This window comes from Belonocnema kinseyi, chromosome 9 (assembly GCF_010883055.1).
Source record: "Belonocnema kinseyi isolate 2016_QV_RU_SX_M_011 chromosome 9, B_treatae_v1, whole genome shotgun sequence".
In the NCBI taxonomy this organism is placed as follows: domain Eukaryota; kingdom Metazoa; phylum Arthropoda; class Insecta; order Hymenoptera; family Cynipidae; genus Belonocnema; species Belonocnema kinseyi.
Window position 1 is genome coordinate 85,902,118 of NC_046665.1, and position 20,697 is coordinate 85,922,814.

The following is a 20,697-nucleotide window of genomic DNA, read 5'->3' on the forward strand; positions in this document are numbered from 1 at the left end:
ATTTATAAATCTTATTAAAATTTAATAAAAATAGCGATTAAAATCCTATTTTAATTTTCTCTTAAAGTTCATTTTTCAAAATAAATAATCATTAAAAATTTTCACACGAATATTGAGGAAATTCACCAAATTTCATCTTGATATCGATATTCGTATGGACATGAGTTCTTGCAAAAATATTTCGGTAAGAGAGGAATCAGAAAAGTATTACATGCCCTCAAAGGGCATGTTACCACATGTGACACTTCTCCGATTCCTACCTTAACCAAGCAATGTGTACTAATCAATGTTTGCTACTAACTACCACCAAAAAATTATCAAAATGTTATATATTTATTGTACATCTAAGAATTTATTAACACATAATTGCATAAACATTCCCTTGTCACTGTTCTTTATTTTTTTTAAATAACCCTGAGTCAAAGAAATATTTTTGCCTGAGTCCCGTAGATTTTCAATAATTTCAGTTGCTTGAGGCAAAGTATCTACTGTCGGTAAGTAGTAGACTTGTGGAAATTCTTCCTTACCGATAAGTTATGTTTACCTCAAGCAAAGTTTGCCTCAAGACTAGAAATGCCGCCGCACTTCTAGAGACGTCGAGTTTATGTGTTTTTCTCCTGAGAAAATGTAACGCGCAATTAAATATACGTTGATGAAATTGCAATTCAGAAAGAGTTAAAGTAATTTCAAAGTGTATTTGCAGTAGTGGTTCTTCAAAGTGTGAAAAAAATCTATTCTGTATGACCTGTTACGAATCTTAACAAGCTAAAAGTGAAAACTAACCTCGAAATTCGTAAAAAAAACTTTCGGTTTCCTCGTTTCGTTTTGGTTAAACTGTGATAAATTAAAACCCTCAAAATGTCTCTTAAACGAAGATTCGAAGAAATATCGCGTGATGAACAGAGTGAAGAAGCTGCAGGTGTATTTAAAAATTCACTAGATTCAGATGAAGATGACGACGAAGCGGAGGAAGAATCGCGTAATGTTATGAACGATGATGATTTCGAGGGTATGTTTATTATTATTTTAGTTATTATTGTTTATTATTATTTGATTTATTAATTTATCTCGAATTCTCCTAAAAATAAAGTTCCCAAATCCAGGGTGGCCGCTGGATCCGGAAGTTTATGAGGCCGGAAAAAATTGGGAAATTACATTGAATTTATTTTTTGACCGTGAATTTTACAAATTTTTAGGAACAAAATTTGTCAAAATTTAATTTTAATAGTTTCTTAAATAATTAGTTGAATTGTTATCTTTTTCTATTGTATCATTCTATCATTCTATTGTGCGTAATTCGATAATATTTCACTTCAAAATTTTCCGTTTTAGATTTTAATTTTTAAGCGTACATTTTTCATGTAAAGAATTTTAGAATGCAGTTTTAAAGACTTAAAAAATGCAACATTAAAAGCGTTCGAAACTTAGAATTTTGGATAAAAATCTTTTTTAGTTTATCGAGAATTTACGAGTGAACAATAATTGATTTTCGGAGAAGATTCTGAATTTCAAAATAAGATTATTCATAATTAGGGGTTTTTATTAAATTTAAAATATTATTTTAGTCTAGAAACGGAAATTTTACATTTTGAAATTTTTTGTGAGAAAAAAACAATGCTCAGTATTTTTAAATATTTTATTGCTTATTAAAGGTCAATATAAATCAAATATCTAAAACTAAATAAGAAAACTAAACTTTGAACGTTATAATTTTAATGGTTCTACTTTAAAAAATTTAATTTACAAGCGAAATTGTTGAATTTTGACGTATAATATATTTTGAACATTTAGTATTTATGGAAAAAATCAGTGAAAGTTGAAGAGATATTTAGAAGATCCGAAAAGATTCAATAATTCATTTAAAATTCAAAATAATTTAAGCGAAGTGCCTACGTATACTAATTTAAAACAAAATATAGATTTTTGCAGATTTTGAAAAACAAATTTAAAAGATTTTTAAACATTGTAAAGGGTTTCAAAAGTATAAAAAAAATGCTCCAGATTCCTATCAAAATTAAAAATAACTTTTTATTTTCGAAAGTTAATTTTAAGAGCATATTTAAAAAAATTTTTAAATCATCAAAAATTAATATAGAAGGTTTTAAGGAAATACTTATTTTTTGCAAGATTTCAACAAAACTTTTTTTTTTAAGATGTTTAGAATTTCTGAAAAAAATTCAATAAGTTAAACTTTGAAAAAATTTAAAACGTGTGGATTTTTTAAGATTTTAAAATAAAATTTGGGAGATTTTTAAGGATTTTCAAACTATTTAAAATAAAAGTAATTTAACTTTTCATTAAACAAGTATTATGATTATAACAAAAATGTAATCCTTTAATTTCTAATATTTCTGGCTCAGAATTGGTTTAAAGGATTTACAGCTTAGTTTTTATTACATGAAATGGAGGAATTTCTAGTCCTGAATTATAACATTTTTAATAAAACAATAATATAAGAAAAATATTTTAATTGTTTAAATTTGTGAATTTTCTATTTCGGATATTTTATAATTCGGCAATTTTCTGTCGGGAATTTTCAAATTCGGTAATATTTTAATCTATCGGGAATTAAAAAATTTTTTAATTGCGGTAAATTTATTTTTCAGGTATTTTCAGTCGTCCTCAAGATTACGGGACGGCTGAAAATTCCCTTAAAGTTTATATTGTTACCGAATTTGAAAATTGTCGAATTATAAAATATGCAAACTGAAAAATTTCCGAATTTACACAATTAAAAAAATTGTTGTTATAAATATTGTTTATTTAAAATACAAAATTAAATATTTTTATTTAAAAAAATATTATTTTCAATGTTTAAAGTTTCGAAATATTGTTTGGCTTTAAAACCACAATAATTGAAGAAAAAATTCATCCAGGAATATACTTTTTTCAATAATGGTAATTATATTTTTAAACACTTTAAGCATTAAAAATAATTTTGTGATAAAAAAATGGTTTATAATATCACCGAATAATAAATTTCCTGAATTAGAAACTTCCCGATTAATAAAATTCCTGAATTAGAATATTCCCGAAAAATTTATAATATTTTCGAATAAAGAATTGCCGACAGTATATAATATTACCGAATTTGAAAATTCTCGAATAATAAAATTCCTGAATGTTAAAATTCGCGTATAATAAAATTCCCTAAACGTTTATAATATTACCGAATTTGAAAATTTCCGAATAATAAAATTGTGAATTCTAAAATATCCTAACTGGAAAATTCCCGAATTTAAACAATTGAAACATTTTTGGTTATAAATATTGTTTATTTAAAATACAATAATCAAATATTTTCATTAAAAAAATATTATTTTTAATGTTTAAAGTTTCTAAATATTGTTTGACTTTAAAACCACAAAATTTAAGAAAAAATTCATCCAAAAATATACTTTTTTCAATAATGGTTATTATAATTTTACACACTTTAAGCATTAACAATAATTTTGTTATAAAGAAATATATTATTGCATTTTTAATAAGTAAATAAAATATTGAAAAAAAATTTTAATTCGGGAGTTTTCTAGTTCGGATATTTTATGATTCGGAAATTTTCTGTCGGGAATTTTTAAATACGTTAATATTATAAACAATCGTTAATTTTTTTATTCGGGAATTTTTTCCTCGGGATTTTTCAGTCGAACACAATATTGGGACGACTGATAAATTTCGAAAAATAAAATTCCCGACACTGCAATATTCCTGAATAGGAAAATGTTCGAATAATAAAATTCCAGAAATTATAAAAATTCTGAAATGTAAAAATCCTGAATGGGAAAATTCCCGAATAATAAAAATATTGACAGAAAATTACGGAATATTAAAATATCCGAACTAGAACATTTCCAAATTACAAAATTCCCGAATTTAAACAATAAAAAATTGTTCTTTAAAAAATGATTCTTTATTTATTATAAATACGATAATCAAATAGTGTTATCACTGAACATTTATTTAACGTTTAAAGTTTTTAAAAATCATTTTTTTAATTTAAAATTACATTAACTGAACAAATATATTTCTGCATGGAAAGTTTGTATTGAAAATGTGCATAGTATTTTTGTTTAAATTACAAAAAACGGTATAAAAAATCTAATTTTTAATTTTTTTAAATAAATTAAAAGAACGCTTCGAGATTATTCAATGCTGAATTGAATCCTGCAAAGTTTATTTGGAGAATGTTATTAAGTTCGAAGAAAATTCAGGGGCAAGATCTTTTTTTTCGTTTGAGGCTTGTTTTTACATTCTTTTTATACAAGTTTCATAAGATTATTGTTATTGTTAATGTTATCTGAAAAATAATTTTTATAACTTGAAAAATTGAAAAAAATCGTTGGTAAATATATTTTATTATTGTATTTTTAATAGAACTATAATAATTATAAAAAATATATATTATTTAAATTCGGAAATTTTCTAGTTTTGATATTTTATAATTAAGGAATTTTATTTCGTAAATTTTATTATTCGAGAATTTTCCCATTCGGGAATTTTATTTTTCGGGATTTTTCACTCGTCCTATAATATTGCCGAATTGAAACATTCGCGACAGTTTATAATATTACCGAATTAAAACAATTTTGAATAATCAAGCTTCTGAATTAAAAAATTTGCGAATAATAAAATTCCTGAAATAGAAAATTCCCGAACAGTTTATAATATTTCCGAATTAAAAAATTTCCAAAATAAAAAAACTCCTGAGTTAGAAATATCGCGAATAATAAAATTCCTAAATTAGAAAATTACGGAATAGTTTATAATATTACCGAATTTGAAAACATGTTACAAAGTATGAATCATGTGGAAGCCCTATAATATAATTTAAATTAAACTTATTTATTAACGTTCTTTAAAAACAAAATAAAAAATAGGAGACATGATTTGATGCCATGGTACTGTCAGGTTTACGCAGTTCCCCTTGAAATCTTTAGAAGTGCTACAAAATTCTTTAAAATCCCTTGACATTTTGAATCTCTTGTAATACTTTAAAATCAATTAGAAACACTTGAAGTCTCTAGAAAACATAAAAATCTATTTAAGAAAGTTTTAATCATTTATGAGGCCCATAATATAATTTGAAATAAACTTACTAATTACATTTCTAAAAAGAAACCATTCAAATCTCCAGAAATCCTTGAAATCCTTGGACATTTTATAATAAATTGAAATTAAACGCATTGTTTTAAAATTCCTTGAGATAACTTAAAACCCCATCAAATCTTTGGAATTCTTAGGAATCCTTTAGTTTCATTTCATTTATTTTCAAAGTTAACTATAAATCCTTTAAAATCTTAAAAATCCTAAAAAAATTCTCTGAAATCTCTTGAAATTTTTCCATATCTCTGGAAATCCTTTAGAATCTCTTTCAATTCCCTGAAATCTTTAAAAAGCGTAAAAACTCATTTTAAAACGTATGAGTTATTTGAAAGCCCTAGAATATCATTTAAATTAAACTTATTCATGAAAGCTCTCTTCAAAACCCCGTATAAATTCCTAGATATAATTGAAATCCCTTGAAAGCCTTGGAGATTTTATAATAAAATCCTTGAATCTTTATCAAATTCCTGGAAATTTCCATTAAATGTTTGAATTTTCTGAGAATTTCTTGCAATTTGCATTGGAAATCCTACAAAATTCTTTGAAATCCTTTGACATTTTTTATATCTCTTGCAATCCCTTAAAATATAATTGAAAAAAACATCAATAAAAAATAAAATAGAATCCCGTGAAATATGTTTAAATCTTTACAAAAAGTAAAAATCCATTTTAAAAAACTATAAATCATTTTAAATTCCTTGAAAATAATATAAAATAAACTTCTTTTCCTTAATTTATTTTGAAAAAAACACGTTTGAATCTCTAAAAATTTTCATTCCTAGAAAAACCGCCGGCATTTTGTTAATTTATGCAATTTTGCATATACTTATACTTATATATACTTATATGTTATATTAATTTTTTTTAATTAATTAATTTTTCCATTTTCATATTTGATTTTAATAATTAGGAATGGAAGAAGGACCGTCTACTGACACAAACATTGGATTCACTGCATTTAACATGGACGAGGAACTTGAAGAGGGATATATCACAAAGGAGGGAGATTACGTTCTGCATAAAAAGGAGAACCAAATAAGAGATAACTGGCTGGATAATATTGACTGGGTTAAGGTGAGCAATATAATATAAAATACATAATAATATAAAAATATATAATATGAAATTAGATAAAAATGATTTTTTTTTATTTGTAAAATTAGCTTAATATTACTGAATTTAATAATACATTTTTATTTATTAGTACATTTTTACGCGAGAATTCATCTTTTCTTTATGGAAATTCAACTATTTAGTTGAAATATGAACTCTTGTTAAAAATTAATTATTTGGTTAAAGATTCTACATTTTACTATTTTGTTGAAATGTCGCTTTTTTTTGTTGAAATGTCGCTTTTTTTTGTTGAAAATTAATTTTTTACTGAAAATTTAAGTATTCCTGTTCAGGCTTGAATTATTTTGTTGAAAATTATTATTTTTTTCTTCTCTGTAATTAATTTCCTTAACTAAAAATTTAACTACTCCAGTTGAATATTTCATCATTTTTAGTTTAAAATATATCTTTTTGGTTAAAAATTAATTTTTTGTACTTAATCTTTAATCATTCAAATTTTGGTTAGCAATTTATTTCTTTTAGTAAACTTGAATTTTTTGCTAAAATATCGTTTTTCTTTTTGTTGAAGATATTTTCCTCTAAAAGTTGAGTTATTTTAGTTAAAATTTGAACTTTTTTTATTTCTTTGTTGAAAATAAATGTTTTTAACTGAAAATTTAACTATTTTAGTTGAATATTCCATAATTTTAGTTTAAAATTTATCTCTTGGGTTAAACAATTATCTTTTTCAGTTGAAAATGTTTGTATTTTTTTGAAAATTTGTTATTTTTGTTAGAAAATTAAATCTTCTTGGTTTAAAAATTGATCACTTTTGTTGAAAATTAAATCTTCTTGGTTGAAAATTTATCATTTTAGTAGAAAATTCATATCTTTCATTAAAAATTCAACTGTTTCATTTTAGTTGAGAAATTAATCTTTTTAGTTTAAAATTCGACTAACTGATTGAAAGTTGAACTCTTTTTTTCTAAAAATTCATTTTTTGTTTCAAGATTCTAAATTTGATTTGAAAATTCATGTTTTTACTGAAAATGTATCTATTTCAAGTAAATATTCCATTATTTTAATTCAAAATTGATCTCTTCGATTGAAAATGTAAGTATTTTGAGGAAAAGTTGTTTTTTGTTTGTTTAAAATTAAACTTTTGCAGTTCAAGGTTCATCATTTTACTTGAAAATTCCTCATTTTTATTGCAAATTTAACTATTTTGTTGAAAACTCCTTTTTCTTTTAATGAAAATTAATTTTTTGTTAACTGAATTTTTAACTATATTTTGTTGAATGTAGGTTTTTTTTTTATTGAAAACTAATTTTTAATAAATTGATAATGTTACTATTTCAGTGGCACAGTCCATCATTTCAGTTTGAAATTAATTTCTTTGGTTAAACTATTATTTTATTACTCAAAATTTAACTACTTCATTTTTGGTTGAAAATTTTTCTTTTTCAGATGAGAGTGCATGTATTTTGTTGAAAATTTTTCTTTTTTGTTAGAAAATTAATCTTCTTGGTTGAAAATTCATCTTTTTTGTTGAAAATTTAACTGTTAAATAATTTTTTTTAACTTAAAATTTAGCTATTTAATTTTTGGTTCAAAATTGGTCTTTTACCGATAAAAATGCATGTAATTTTTTGAAGATTCGTCTTTTCTTGCTAGAAAATTAATTGTATTTGTTGAAAATTCATCTTTTTTGTTGAAAATTTAACCATTCCAATTACAGATTCATCATTTTAGTAGTTGAAAATTCAGCTTTTTTGTTTAAAATTCGATTATTTGGTTGAAAATTTAACTCTTTTGTTAAAAATTAATTTAAAAAAAATAAATTTTACGGTTAAATATTCATAATTTTAGTTGAAAATTCCTATTGTTGATCAAAAATTAATCCTCTTGATTGAAAATTAATTTTTTTTTATTTTTAATTTAACTATTTTGTTGAAAGCTTTATTATGTTTTGTTGAAAATTTATTTATTTTTTTTTAAACTGAAAATAAAACTTCCATTTTTTGTTGAAATTTCGACTACTTGGTTGAAGGTTAAACTGTGGTGTTACAAATTATTATTATTTTTTTTTAATTAAAATTTTACGGTTAAACTTTCATAATTCTAGTTGAAAATTTATTATTTTGATCAAAAATTCTTCTTCCTTGAAAATTAATTTTTTTCTTTATTTAAAATTTAATTATTTTGTTGAAAATTCCTTTTTTTTATTGAAAGTTTTTTTTTTAACTGAAAATATAACTATCCCATTTTTTGTTGGAATTGTACCTTTTTTAGTTGAAAATTCAACTATTTTGTTGCAAATTCAACTATTTAGTTAAAAGTTAAGCTCTTGTTAAAAATTCATTTTTTTCAATTGAAATTTGACGGTTAAATATTCATAATTTTAGTTGAAAACTCATCCTTTCGATCAAAAATTATTCTTCCTGTTGAAAATTAATTTTTGTTGTTCAAAATTTAACTATTTTGTTGAAAATTGATTTTTGTTCAAACTGAAATTATAACTATCCCATTTTTTGTGGAACATTTATTTTTGTGTTTAAAATCTTACTATTTTGTTGAAATTTCGACCACTTGGTTGATAATTAAACTCTTTTATTAAAAATTAATTTTTTCAATTAAAATTTTACGTTTAAACTATCATAATTCTAGTTGAAAATTTATCCTTTGGATCAAAAATTCTTCTTGCTTGAAAATTAATTTTTTTTTGTTTAAAATTTAATTATTTTGTTCAAACTTCGACTACTTGGTTGAAAATTAAACTCTTTTATTAAAAATTTTTTTTTTTAATTGAAATCTTACGGTTAAATATGAATCATTTCAGTTGAAAATGCATCCTTTTGATTAAAAATTAATCTTCTTGCTTAAAGATTTATTTTTTTATTTAAAATTTAACTATTTTTTTGAAAATTCGTTTTCTGTTTTGTTGAAATTTTATTTATTTTTTGACTGAAAATATAACTATCTAATTTTTGATTGGAAATGTAAATTTTTTAATTGAAAATTCCACTTCTTTGTTGAAAATTATGCTTGGAAAAATCTTGAGATACCTAGAAAAAGCCTGAAATAGTCAGGGAATTTGTTTTCAGAATTTGATTAGACAGCCTGAAAACCACTAATATTAGTTATAATTAATTAGCATCAATTGACCATTCTGTAACCAGGAAAAAAGTTTCAAACGAGCTTAATTTCAACAGGTTAAGCCCGTGTCTGCAGAAGATAAAAAATACACAAAGGGAGAAAGAACCGGAATAGCAGATAGCGACAGTGACAGCGACGAAGATCCTGACAAGTCTTTTGACCCTATCTCATTATATAAACAGATAATAGAGTATCTTCAACCTGGAGAAACAGTAAAAAGAGCTCTATGTAGGCTTGGTGAGTAGCAAATTAAAAAAAAAGAGATTACATGCGAGACTCGGACTTTTGCCACTATTTTTCCTAGGGAAACCTGAAAATCAGGAAATTAACCCAAAATTTTACAAATTTGTAGAAAAACATTATCTGCCCAAATTTTGTTTCAACAATTTTTTCAGTAATCAGTTGAATTTTTCTCTTTTTTCGACTATGATATCATTCAGTTAACAATGCGTAATTCGAAAATCTTTGACTTTCAAATTTTCCATTTTGGATTTTAATTTTTAAGTGTAAATTTTTCATTTAAAGAATTTTTTAATGCAGTTTTAAAGGGATACAAATTAAAAATTAGAAGCGTTTGACTTCGACAATTTTGGATAAAAAAACCCTTTTTAGTTGAACAAATGCGAATATAAATTCTCATAACTTTAAAAATTAAACTATACATTTAGGATTAACAAGTGTATAATAATTGTTTTTACAAGGTTCAAAATTTAAGAATTTCCGGATTTTAACGATGAAAGTTAAACTGTTTCAATTGGAAAGTCTCGGTAGTTAAAATTATGTAAACGGCCGATTGAAACTTTATAAACTATTTTCAATTTTTAAATAATTCTAGAATAATATATTCAGAAAAGCCTTTTATTAAATTTAAAATGTCGTTTTAGTCTAAAATTTTCAATTAAAAAATGTTAAATTAAGAAAAATAACAAATACTTAATGTTTAGAAATATTTTATTGTTTTAAAATCAGTAATTATAAATCAAATACTCAAAACTAAACAAAAGACACGACTTTAAACGTTACCATTTTTATTGTTTTATTTTCAAAAATTTAATTTACGAGTAAATATGTTAAATTTTGATGTATGAAAAATATTAGACACCATTGCAGATTTTGAACAAAAAATTTATAAGCATCTTAAGAATGATACATTATGAGATTTCGAAAAAAAGAGGTTTTTAAGAATTTTGAAGGATGTCAAAGAAAACAAGATTTTTCTTTAGATATCTAAGGAAATTTAAAATTATTTTTAAAAATTAATTTAAAGAAAATATTAAAAATATATATAAAGCATGTTAAAAATTTTCAGAAATTTTCTAAGAAGAATTTGAAATACCTTAGGCATTTTTTTGTTTTAAGAAAAACTCTAAATCATTTTAGAAAATATTTTGAAGATTTAGAATTTCTAATACGCATTAAAAAGGAAAATTTTTAAGATTAATGGAAAATTTTGTTATGATTTTTTTTTATTTTTGAAAGTGAATTGTAAGAGAAAATTAAAGAAAGTGAAATTAAACCAAATATTTTGAAGCTGAATTTCGAAAGGAAAAAATTCTATTAATTCCTGGGAATATCTTTAATAATTCGTTCTTTTTAAACATTTAGTTTTAAATAAAATTTAAATACATTACAAAATATTTCCAAAAGTGTCGAAAAAAATGGGAAAGATTTTAAGGCAATTTTTTAAATTCTTTAAAAGATATTTAGGAATTTAAGAGGTAAACATTTTTTTACAACTGGGAAAGATTTCGGAAAAATTATAAAATATTTTTAAATTTCTTCAAAATTTGTAAAAGTTTGAAATATCTTTTAAACTGGCTTCAATTTTCCCTAAAATTGGTTAAAATCCTCTAAAGTAAAAAAATTTTCTCACCAATTTTGTATATTCTTTTTCTACATATCTGAATTTTTCAAAAATCTTTTTAATTTTCTTGAAAATCTTGAGGAAGTCACTTTTAAATAACAATCTCACAATCTTTATATAACAATCTTTAAAATGATGATGATTTATTAAGAGAAAAATCATTTTAATATTTTTCAAAATTTATGCCCGTAATAAATACCCGTATTTATGTAGAGTGCGTCTAGCGACCTTGAAAAATCTGGAATTCTCTTTAAATTTCCCAAAAAAATCTTGAATTTGAACAGGGTGGCCGCCGGACCTGAAAACCGGGAATTTTACGAATTTTTAGAAGAAACATCTGCCCCAGTTCGATTTTAACAGTTTTAAAAATAATTAAAGTGCAGTTTTGAGAATTTAAACAATGAAAAATTAAAAGCATTTAAAGTTGAACATTTTTTATTAAAAAAAAAAAACAGTTTTATTTTATCAACAGTAAATATAATTAAATAAATTATTTTTAAAGTGAATCTGTACTGTAAGTGTACAAATCTGAACAATAATTGATTTGACCAAACAATTCTAGATCAGTTCAAAATTTGAAAATTTCCAGATTGTAATTATTTCAATCTGAAAGTCTTGATAAGAATTGAAATTAATAAATCATTTATTCCGATAATTGTATTTTTAAATACAAATTTTAATGATTTATCAATAATATATTTTTAAATCAGAGTTTCAGGTATTCCTTTATATTATTTTTTTATAATAAAACTAATAAATAAATTTATTAGTATATTATTTCTATTAATTTTTTTCAGCTATTAAAAAATGTAAACGTGCGTTTTGCTATTTTCCACTTAAAAATAAATACATAATAATATAGTCCTAAACAAATGTTTTTATTAAATTAAAAGTATTTTGAGTCTAAATTATTTAATTTATTCCCCATTTAATTTGAAATTTCTTAATGTTGAAAAAGAATAAGTATTTAATATTTAACAATATTTCACTGTTCATTTAAGACGAGTAAATTGAAACCAAATATTTAAAAGAAAACAATTTGAAACTCAATTGTTTTACATAGAAAGCTTTGAATCTTTAGCTTTTCAAAGAACTTTTTATCTTTTAGCGTTACAATTTTAATTGTTAACATTTTTTTCAGAATTTCTAAATATATTTTAAAATTAATTGAAATTTTCCTACAATTTTTCAAAATTCAGAAAATGAAATAAAATCCTTAAAATCTCCCATTTTCTTCTTTGATAATTTTTGAAATCTCTTAAATTCTTTTTAAACTTTCTGTTGCAATAATCTTTTAAAGTGAAAAATCATTTTCAATTTTCCTAAGAATCGTAAGAACATTTTTTATCTTTTGTAGTCTTTCACAATTCTTAAAAAAATTCTAAATTTTTTGTTTGAAATCTACAAAAATCTAAATTTTATTTTAATTTCGGCTGTAAGTATTTCAGATTATTTCAAGTTCTAAATTTAATTTGAATCTTTCTAAAACTTCTAAATATCTCTTAATATTACTCTATTATTTCTACAAATAATAAGTGTTCTATTGTTATTTATAAATTCAAATCAAATGTTTTTTAATTTGCAGGATTTTTAAAAAGCTATAGAAAAATTTCAATTTATTTTGAAATATATTTAAAAGTTCTGACAAAAAATTCAAAAATGATTTTGGATTTGGAAAAATATTAAACAACTTCTAGATTTCTCAAAATTTTGAAATAAAATTTTAAAGATTTTGAAGGATGCCTAGGCTATTTAAATAAAAATAATTTGACTTATAATTTAAGAACTGTTAAGTTGTTAAAATAATTTTTCAATTTTTAATGTGTCTAACTTAAAATCACTTAAAATAATATAATTTAAAATTTTTTAAAAGTTTATTGCTTGATTCTTTAATTCAGACTTGAAAATGTTAACGTGGATTTATATTTTTGGAAACTAATCTGAATCTTCGAACTCTATAATTTATAAAAGTTCTAAATTTTGCAGTTTATTTGCATTTCATTTAACATTGTTTAATTTAAAAGTGTTAGTACCTTCCAGCTTATACGTGTAAGTTATTGAGCATTGGAATACACACTTTTTTAATTGAAAACTTTTAAAATTTGATTTTAAAAATTTGGAATTCAAGGGTTTCACTTTGAATGCTTTAATTTGTTGTTTATTGTTTATTACTTTATATGGAAAAATGTTTAGAATATAGTTTGATTTTTTAAATTTCATTGGCCGTGAAAAATGTTTGCTTTTAAAACACGGATGGATTTCAAATACTTAAAAAGGATTCAATGATTCTAAAAAGGTGTGTAGACAAGATTTCACAAACATTTTTAAACTTTCAAAAGATATCAAGGATTTAAAATATTTTAATGATTTTAAATGGATTTTAAATGTATTTAAAAAGATTTAAAAATTTTTTCAGAAGTTTTCAAAAGATTTCACAACGCTTTCAAAGAATTTACATAGTTTGCGAACATTACACAAAGATTTCAAATATTTCACCAAAATTTTATAAATATTTCGAATTCAAAGATTTCAGTAAATGTACAGTACACCAGATTTTCAAGATTTTAAAAATGTTGATAGATTTTCAAAGATTTCAAATTAGTTCAGAAGTTTTTTAAAGATTTTACAAAGGTTTTACAACTTTCAGAAGATTTCAAGGATTTAAATCATTTAAATATGTTTAGGATGTTTCAAAAGATTTTACAAAGATTCTAAATATTTCAGTGATTTCGAAAAAATACAAAAGGTTTCACAAATATTTCGAAGAAACCATCGGGATTTTTAAAGATTCCAAAAATAGTAAAGTACAGCGAAATACAAAATATTACCAAGATTTTAAACTAGTTCACATTTTTTAGAAGTTTTGAAAAGATTTCAAAGATTTTACATAGTTTTCGAACATTTCACAAAGATTTCAAATCCTTTAAAAAGTAAATCAGATTTCGAAGATTTCAGAATATTGCAAAGGTTTTAAATAGTTTCAAAATTTCCAGAATATTTCAGAAGGTTTCACAAAGATTTAAAAACTTTCAGAATATTTCAAGGATTTAAAGATTTTAAAAAGGTAGTTTTTCAAAAAGTGAAATCCTTAAAATCCTTCAAAAAGTAAATCAGATTTCTAAGATTTCAGAATATTACAAAGGTTTTTAATAATTTTAAAAATTTTACAGTATACCAAAATACAAAATATTTCCATGATTTTAAACGAGTTCACATTTTTTTAAAGAAAATTTCAATATATTTCCTAAAAGTTTCAAACATTCCAGTGATTTCAAGTAAACATAAACAATATAGAAAAGATTTCACGAGTATTTCAAACAATTTACAAGGATTTCAAGAATGTTAAAAATTTCAAAAGGTATCAAATATTTCTTAACATTTCAAAAGGTTTCCAGAAATTTTAGAGAATTTTAAAAGATTTAAATTATTTCAAACGAACACTTAAGTTTTCAGAAACAAAGATTTCAAAGATTTGATGAAAAGATTTTTAAAAATTTCAAAATTTTGCAAAGATTTTCAATACTTCAAAAGATTTCAACGAATTCACAAGATTAAAAAAAAAATCGAACACTTCAGAAAGGTTTAAAAATATTCTCAAAAATTTCACAAAGACGACTTTTGTTCGAAAAACATTAAGAATTTGTTTATTTATGATTCAGCCTTTTTTAGAAATGTTGATGTAAAAAAAAGGAGACCTGGAAAACCTGGAAAAGGTTTTTAATTTTGTTCCTAGGAATCGAAGAATTTAAGTATTTTTAAATGTTTTTTTAGGCAAAGGAAAAAAACAGCTGACTACAGCAGAGAGGTGGAAGAGGAAAAAAAATCCAGAATTGGCAAAGGAGGATGACGAAAAGTCGGCACAAATCATCAAACTTACAGAATTGGCTAACGAAATACTCACTCGAACCGGAAATATGGACATCTATGAGGAAACCTATGAGCAAATTAAGGAAAAGGTATCTCCACAAAACAGCATTTTCTGCATATTCGCAAAAGCCATATTTTTAAAATGAATCACATTTTGCTTAAACTTTATTAATTTTTACTAAAGAATCTCACCTGGAATACCTGAAATTGTCAGGACATTTTTATGTATCTGGAAAAATCTGGATATGTCGGGGTAATTTTTTTTATTGAATTTTTTAAGAGCGTGTTAAGGTTCTTTCAAATTTTTAATTTAAAATTAAATAACAATGTTTTTTTTCGTTTGTAAAAGTAGCTTTGTATTACTGGATTTAACTGTTTAGTTGAAAATATATTTTTTTATCGGAAATTAATTTTTCTCTACGGAAAATTCGGCTGTTTTTTCTTTTTTTGAAAATTAAAATATTTTTTGGTTTAAATATCAACTGTACTTGGTTAAAAGCTGAAATATTTTCTTGGAAATTAATTTTTTTATTGAAGATTTATCATTTTAATAGAAAATTTAGCTCTGGTTAATAATTAAGGTATTTTTGTTAAAAAGTCGTATTTTTCGTTGGAAATAATATTTTTTACTGAAAATTTAACTATTCCACGTCTGGTTGAAGAACTGCCGTTTTTAGTATAAAAATTCCCCCTTTGGCTTGAAAATTCCTTTAAGTTGTTGAAAATTATTTTTATTTCATTTAACTGCTTTATTAAAAAATAAATTTTTGTTTAAGATTAAAAATTTTAGTTGAAAATTCATCTATTTGATTGGACTGCTTTCTTGAATTTTCTTTTTTGGTTAATAATAATTATTATAACGGAAAATTGAACTATTTGTTAAAAATTGGTTTTTTTTCCTATTGACTTTTTTGTATAAAATTCAACTGTTTTGTAGAAAATTCTTTTTTTTTTAATTGATAAATCATTTTTTATGTGAAAATTTAACAATTCCTTTTTTGGTAAAGAAATTATTTTTTTAGTTTAAAGACTTCACTTTTTGGTTCAAAAATTATGTAATTTGTAGAAAATTCTTATCAGGTAGAAAATCAATTTCCTGCGTTGAAAATTCATTTATTTAGTTAGAAAATTATGTGTTTTGTTTAAAATTGTTTTTTTTTTTAGTAAAAAATTATCCTTTCTTAAATATCCATCTTTTTGGTTTAGAATCTAAAGATTTATCATTTTTAATTTAAAAATTAGATTTTTGGTTGAAAATTCAACTAATTTGTTAAATATTTGTTTTTTCTGGTTAAAAAATAATTATTTTAACCGAAAATTGAAGTGTTCGATTCAAAATTAAACTGTTTGGTTGGAAATTAATTTTTTATGTTGAAAAGTCTGCAATTTTGTAGCAAGTTTGACGCTTTGGCTTGAAAATTTAAGTATTTAGTGGAAACTCCAACTGCTTGGTAGAAAACATGTTCTTTAAAATGAATAGATCTTTTTTTTTAATCCTGTTTAAACCAATATATTTAACAAAACTGTTCGATTTTTGTTAAAAATTGATCTTTTTTTAGATTCAAAATTCGGCTTTTTATTTGAAAGTTTATGTAATTTGTGGCAAATTCTAATCATATATAAAATCAATTTCCTGCGTAGAAAATTCATTTATTTGGTTAAAAATTGATGTATTTTGTTTAAAATTGCTCTTTTTTGGTAAAAAAAAAAATTATTCTTTCTTTAAAGTTCAACTTTTTTGTTTACAATCTAACTATTCCAGTTAAAGATTCATAATTTTTAGTTTAAAAATCATATTTTTGATTGAAAATTGAACTAATTTGTTAAATATTCGTTTTTCTGGTTAAAAATAATTATTTTAACCGAAAATTGAAGTGTTCGATTCAAAATTGAACTCTTCGGTTGAAAATTAATCTTTTATGTTAAAAAGTCTGTAATTTTCTAGCAAATTTGACTTTTTGGCTTGAAAATTCAACTGCTTGGTAGAAAATCTGTTCTTTAAAATTGTTAAATCTTTTTTTTTTATGAAAAAACCTTCTTTTTAATATTTAACAAACCTGTTAGATTTTTGTGTTAAAAATTGATTTTTTGTTTAGATTTAAAATTCGACTTTTCGTTTGAAAGTGTATGTAAGTTTTTGAAAATTCTTCTCATTTGGTAGAAAGGTAATCTTCTTAGTTGAAAAATAAAAAATTTAGTTTAAAATTTATGTAGTTTGTTGAAAATTCATCTTTTTTTTTTGTAAAAAAAATCATGTTTTTGGTTGAAAATGTATTTTTGTTGTGGAAAATGTAAACATTCCAGTTAAAGATTCATTATTTAAGTTGAAAATTCATCTTTTTGGTTTGAAATTAAACTATTCCAGTTGAATATTTACCATTTTCTTTGAAAATTGATCTTTTTGTTAAAAAATTAGCTGTATTAGTTGAAAATTGGTATTTTTTAGTAGAAACTTCATCTTTTACTTCCATAAATTAACAAAATTCCTAAAAACTTGTACCATTAAGAAATTACTTATGCTTAAATAAAGTTATTTTCACAAATGAAAAAAGTGACTTATTTTTTTCTCTAGCATTTGTGTAAATAAAAAGGTTTTTAATAATTTAACAATGAAGTTAGAAGCTTCTAGAAATGTAATTTTTTTAAAAATAATTTATTTGGAATTTTCTAATTAATTTAAATTATTAACAATGATGAAATATTCTGAAAGATTCTCTTTCACATATTTTTTAACTATTTCAGATCCAGCCATCCAAGAAAGAAGAGGAAGTCCTCGATATGTACGCCGATGATTTTGACGTGAAGGAGAAAGAAAAACTGAATGTAAACACTTCTGAAGGTGAGGTTTCAAACTTTGAATGTCTAATACAAAAATTTAATTAAAAAAAATATATAATAAAATGAAAATTTACATAAAAAAGGTGGACACTGGAACGGGAAACCGGGAATTTTATGTTTGTGAGATCGGGAAAAATCAGGAAATGACAGTTAATTTATTTTTTGATCGAGAATTTTACAAATTTGTATAAGAAAAATTATCAAATCATTTGAAATATTTAAAAATTCATATCACATGAAATAATGCAATTTAAAATACGTTTCATTTCAGTTTTTTTAAAAGTTTTAATTATTCAATTATAAAACCATTCAGCTCAAAATTCATAATTCTACAATTTTTTACTTTCAAAATTGTCCATTAAAAGCGTTTTAATTTTTAAATTTTGAGGAAAAACGTTTTTAGTTGATCAACTGTAAATATAACTAAATCATTTATTTTTATAACTGAAAGTAGCTTTGAAAATTAAACAAATTAGAGATTTTAACGTTGAAAGTTGAATGATTTCAATTCGAAAGCCTTAATTGTTAAACAAATTTAACCGTCTGATTGAAGCTTAATAAACTGTTTTCAATTTGTCAATAATTGCAAATTAATAGATTCATAATTAAACGCTTTTATTCAATTTCAAGTAGAATTTCATATTAAAATATTCTATTTTCAATCTATTCAAACTGGAATATTTTTATTTAAAAAGGACATTCTTTCAATAATTATCAATATTTGAATATTTAAAATAAGCCATCATAAATTTAGTATTTAAAACTACATTTTTTAGAAACACTTGATTCGTTTAAATTTCAGTGTTAAATTTTAAACCTTGTATTACAATTTACATTGTTCCATTTTTTGTATTATTTATTTTTAAGTAAACTTGTTAAATTCAACTTAAAATTAATTATATATAAAAAAAATGTTTGGATTTTAACAATTCTAATTTTTTAAAGCGAAGGAATTTCTGTATTTATTTTTTTCAGAATTGGTACAGTAATTTTTTAAATTTATTTATGAAGCTGAAATTGGATAAAATTGATATTTTTAAAAATTTTAATTGAGTTGAAAGGAAGACAATTTTGGTTTTTACTATTTTCTAAATTGGAAGAGGCCCTCCCTGTTTTGTTTTTATAATATTTATTGAGTCTGAAGGGATATTTTAATTTTTTTCGGAGTTGCGCGAGTGAAATTTTTCCTTTTGAACATTTTTGTAAGAAGGAAGGAAGAATTTTTGGTTTTGCACTTTTCTATGAATTGGAAGAGGCCCTTTCTTTTATCATTTTTATTGAGTTGGAAAATATGATATTTTTCTGAATTGAATGAGGCCATTTTTTATTATTATTAACGTTCTTATTGAGTTTAAGGGAAGAATTTTTATTTCCAATTTTCATCTGAATTGGAAGAGGCAAATTTTTTCTTTTTATAATTTTAATTTATTTGAATGAGAGAACTTTTTATGTTCGATCTTCATTCTGATTTGGAAGTGGGTAATATTTAATTTTTGTGAATTGAAAGGGAAGAAATATCGGGCTTCAATTTTTTCTGAATTTAAAGAGGGGTATTTGTTGGTTTTTATGATTTTTATAGATTTGAAGGGAAATTTTAGTTTTAATTTTTTTTTAATTGGAAAAGGCTCTTTTAGGCTTTTATCATTTTTATAAGGTTGAAAGAGATGACATTTTTTTCTTTTTAACATTTGTATTTAATTTAAAGGAAGAATTTGTTTTCATTTTTTTCTGAATGGGAAGAGGAAAGTTTCAAGGATTTCAAAAATTTTACCAAAATTTAAAAATATTTTGCAAGTATTTGAAATATTTTAATGATTTCAAAATAATACAAAAGATTTCACAAATATTTCAAAAATGTATTTAAAACTTAATTAATACTTCAAATTCAAAGATTTCACCAAGATTTCAAACATTTCACAAAGATTTTAAAGCTTCCAGAAGATTTCAAGGATTTTAAAGATTTTAAAAAAGGTAAATTAGATTTCTAAGATTTCAGAACATTTCCTAGATTTGCAATGATTTCAAATTTAGTTATAAAATCTCCAAAGATTTGAAAAAGAATTTAAATATTTTTAATGATTTCATATTAATACCAAATATTTCACAAGTATTTTAAATAATTGCAAAAGGATTACAATACACTAAAATACAAAACATTTCAAAGACTCTAAAGAATTTCACATTTTTTAGAAAATTTCAAACGATTTTATGAAAGTTTCAAATATTCCAGTGATTTTAAATAAATACAAAAGATTTAGGAAAGATTACACAATTATTTCAAAGATTTCTTAAAAACTTAATAAATTATTTCAAATTCAAAGATTTTAAAAAGACTTAGAGTACACCAGATTTCAAAGATCTTGCAAAGATTTCAAACATTTCACAAAGATTTTAAAACTTTCAGAACATTTCAAAGATTTTAAAGATTTTAGAAAGGGTATTGTAAATTAGATTTCCAAGATCTCAGAACATTTCCTAGATTTGCAATGATTTCAAATGTTGTTAGAAGACTCGAAAAGATTTCACAAATATTAAAAATATTTTTATGATTTTAATTGAGTACAAAAGATTTCAGAAAGATTTCACAAGTCCTTCAAAGGTTTCACAGGCCTCACAGACCGGTCCCTATATCCCCTAGTGTACCCTATATTCAGTTTAAGATTTGGTCCCTATATGGTACCCTACTTCCAGCTCATAATGCAACTTTAAAAAAATTTATAATAAGGTCAAAGCTTCTAGGAGTCACTTTTTCAAATGAAAAGTTCACATTAGTCACTTTTCTTTCAATAGTTACCTCATGGGTTAATCGCTATTCA

The 20,697-nt window shown here is 22.9% G+C and overlaps 1 protein-coding gene across 3 annotated transcripts in view; it reads left to right on the forward strand.

Moving 5' to 3' along the window:
* Positions 1-583: 583 nt before the first annotated feature.
* LOC117179529 (CD2 antigen cytoplasmic tail-binding protein 2 homolog) overlaps positions 584-20,697 on the forward strand; it is a 35,937-nt gene continuing 15,823 nt past the window's right edge. For all 3 annotated transcript variants that reach the window (XR_004467931.1, XR_004467930.1, XM_033371417.1), the window contains exons 1-5: positions 584-1,009; positions 6,014-6,177; positions 9,369-9,549; positions 14,948-15,132; positions 17,786-17,882. Coding sequence is in view for 1 of the 3 variants with exons in the window: in XM_033371417.1 (XP_033227308.1) it covers positions 859-1,009; positions 6,014-6,177; positions 9,369-9,549; positions 14,948-15,132; positions 17,786-17,882 (778 nt within the window). In the remaining 2 variants the exon portion in view is untranslated. The remainder of the gene's footprint in view (positions 1,010-6,013; positions 6,178-9,368; positions 9,550-14,947; positions 15,133-17,785; positions 17,883-20,697) is intronic.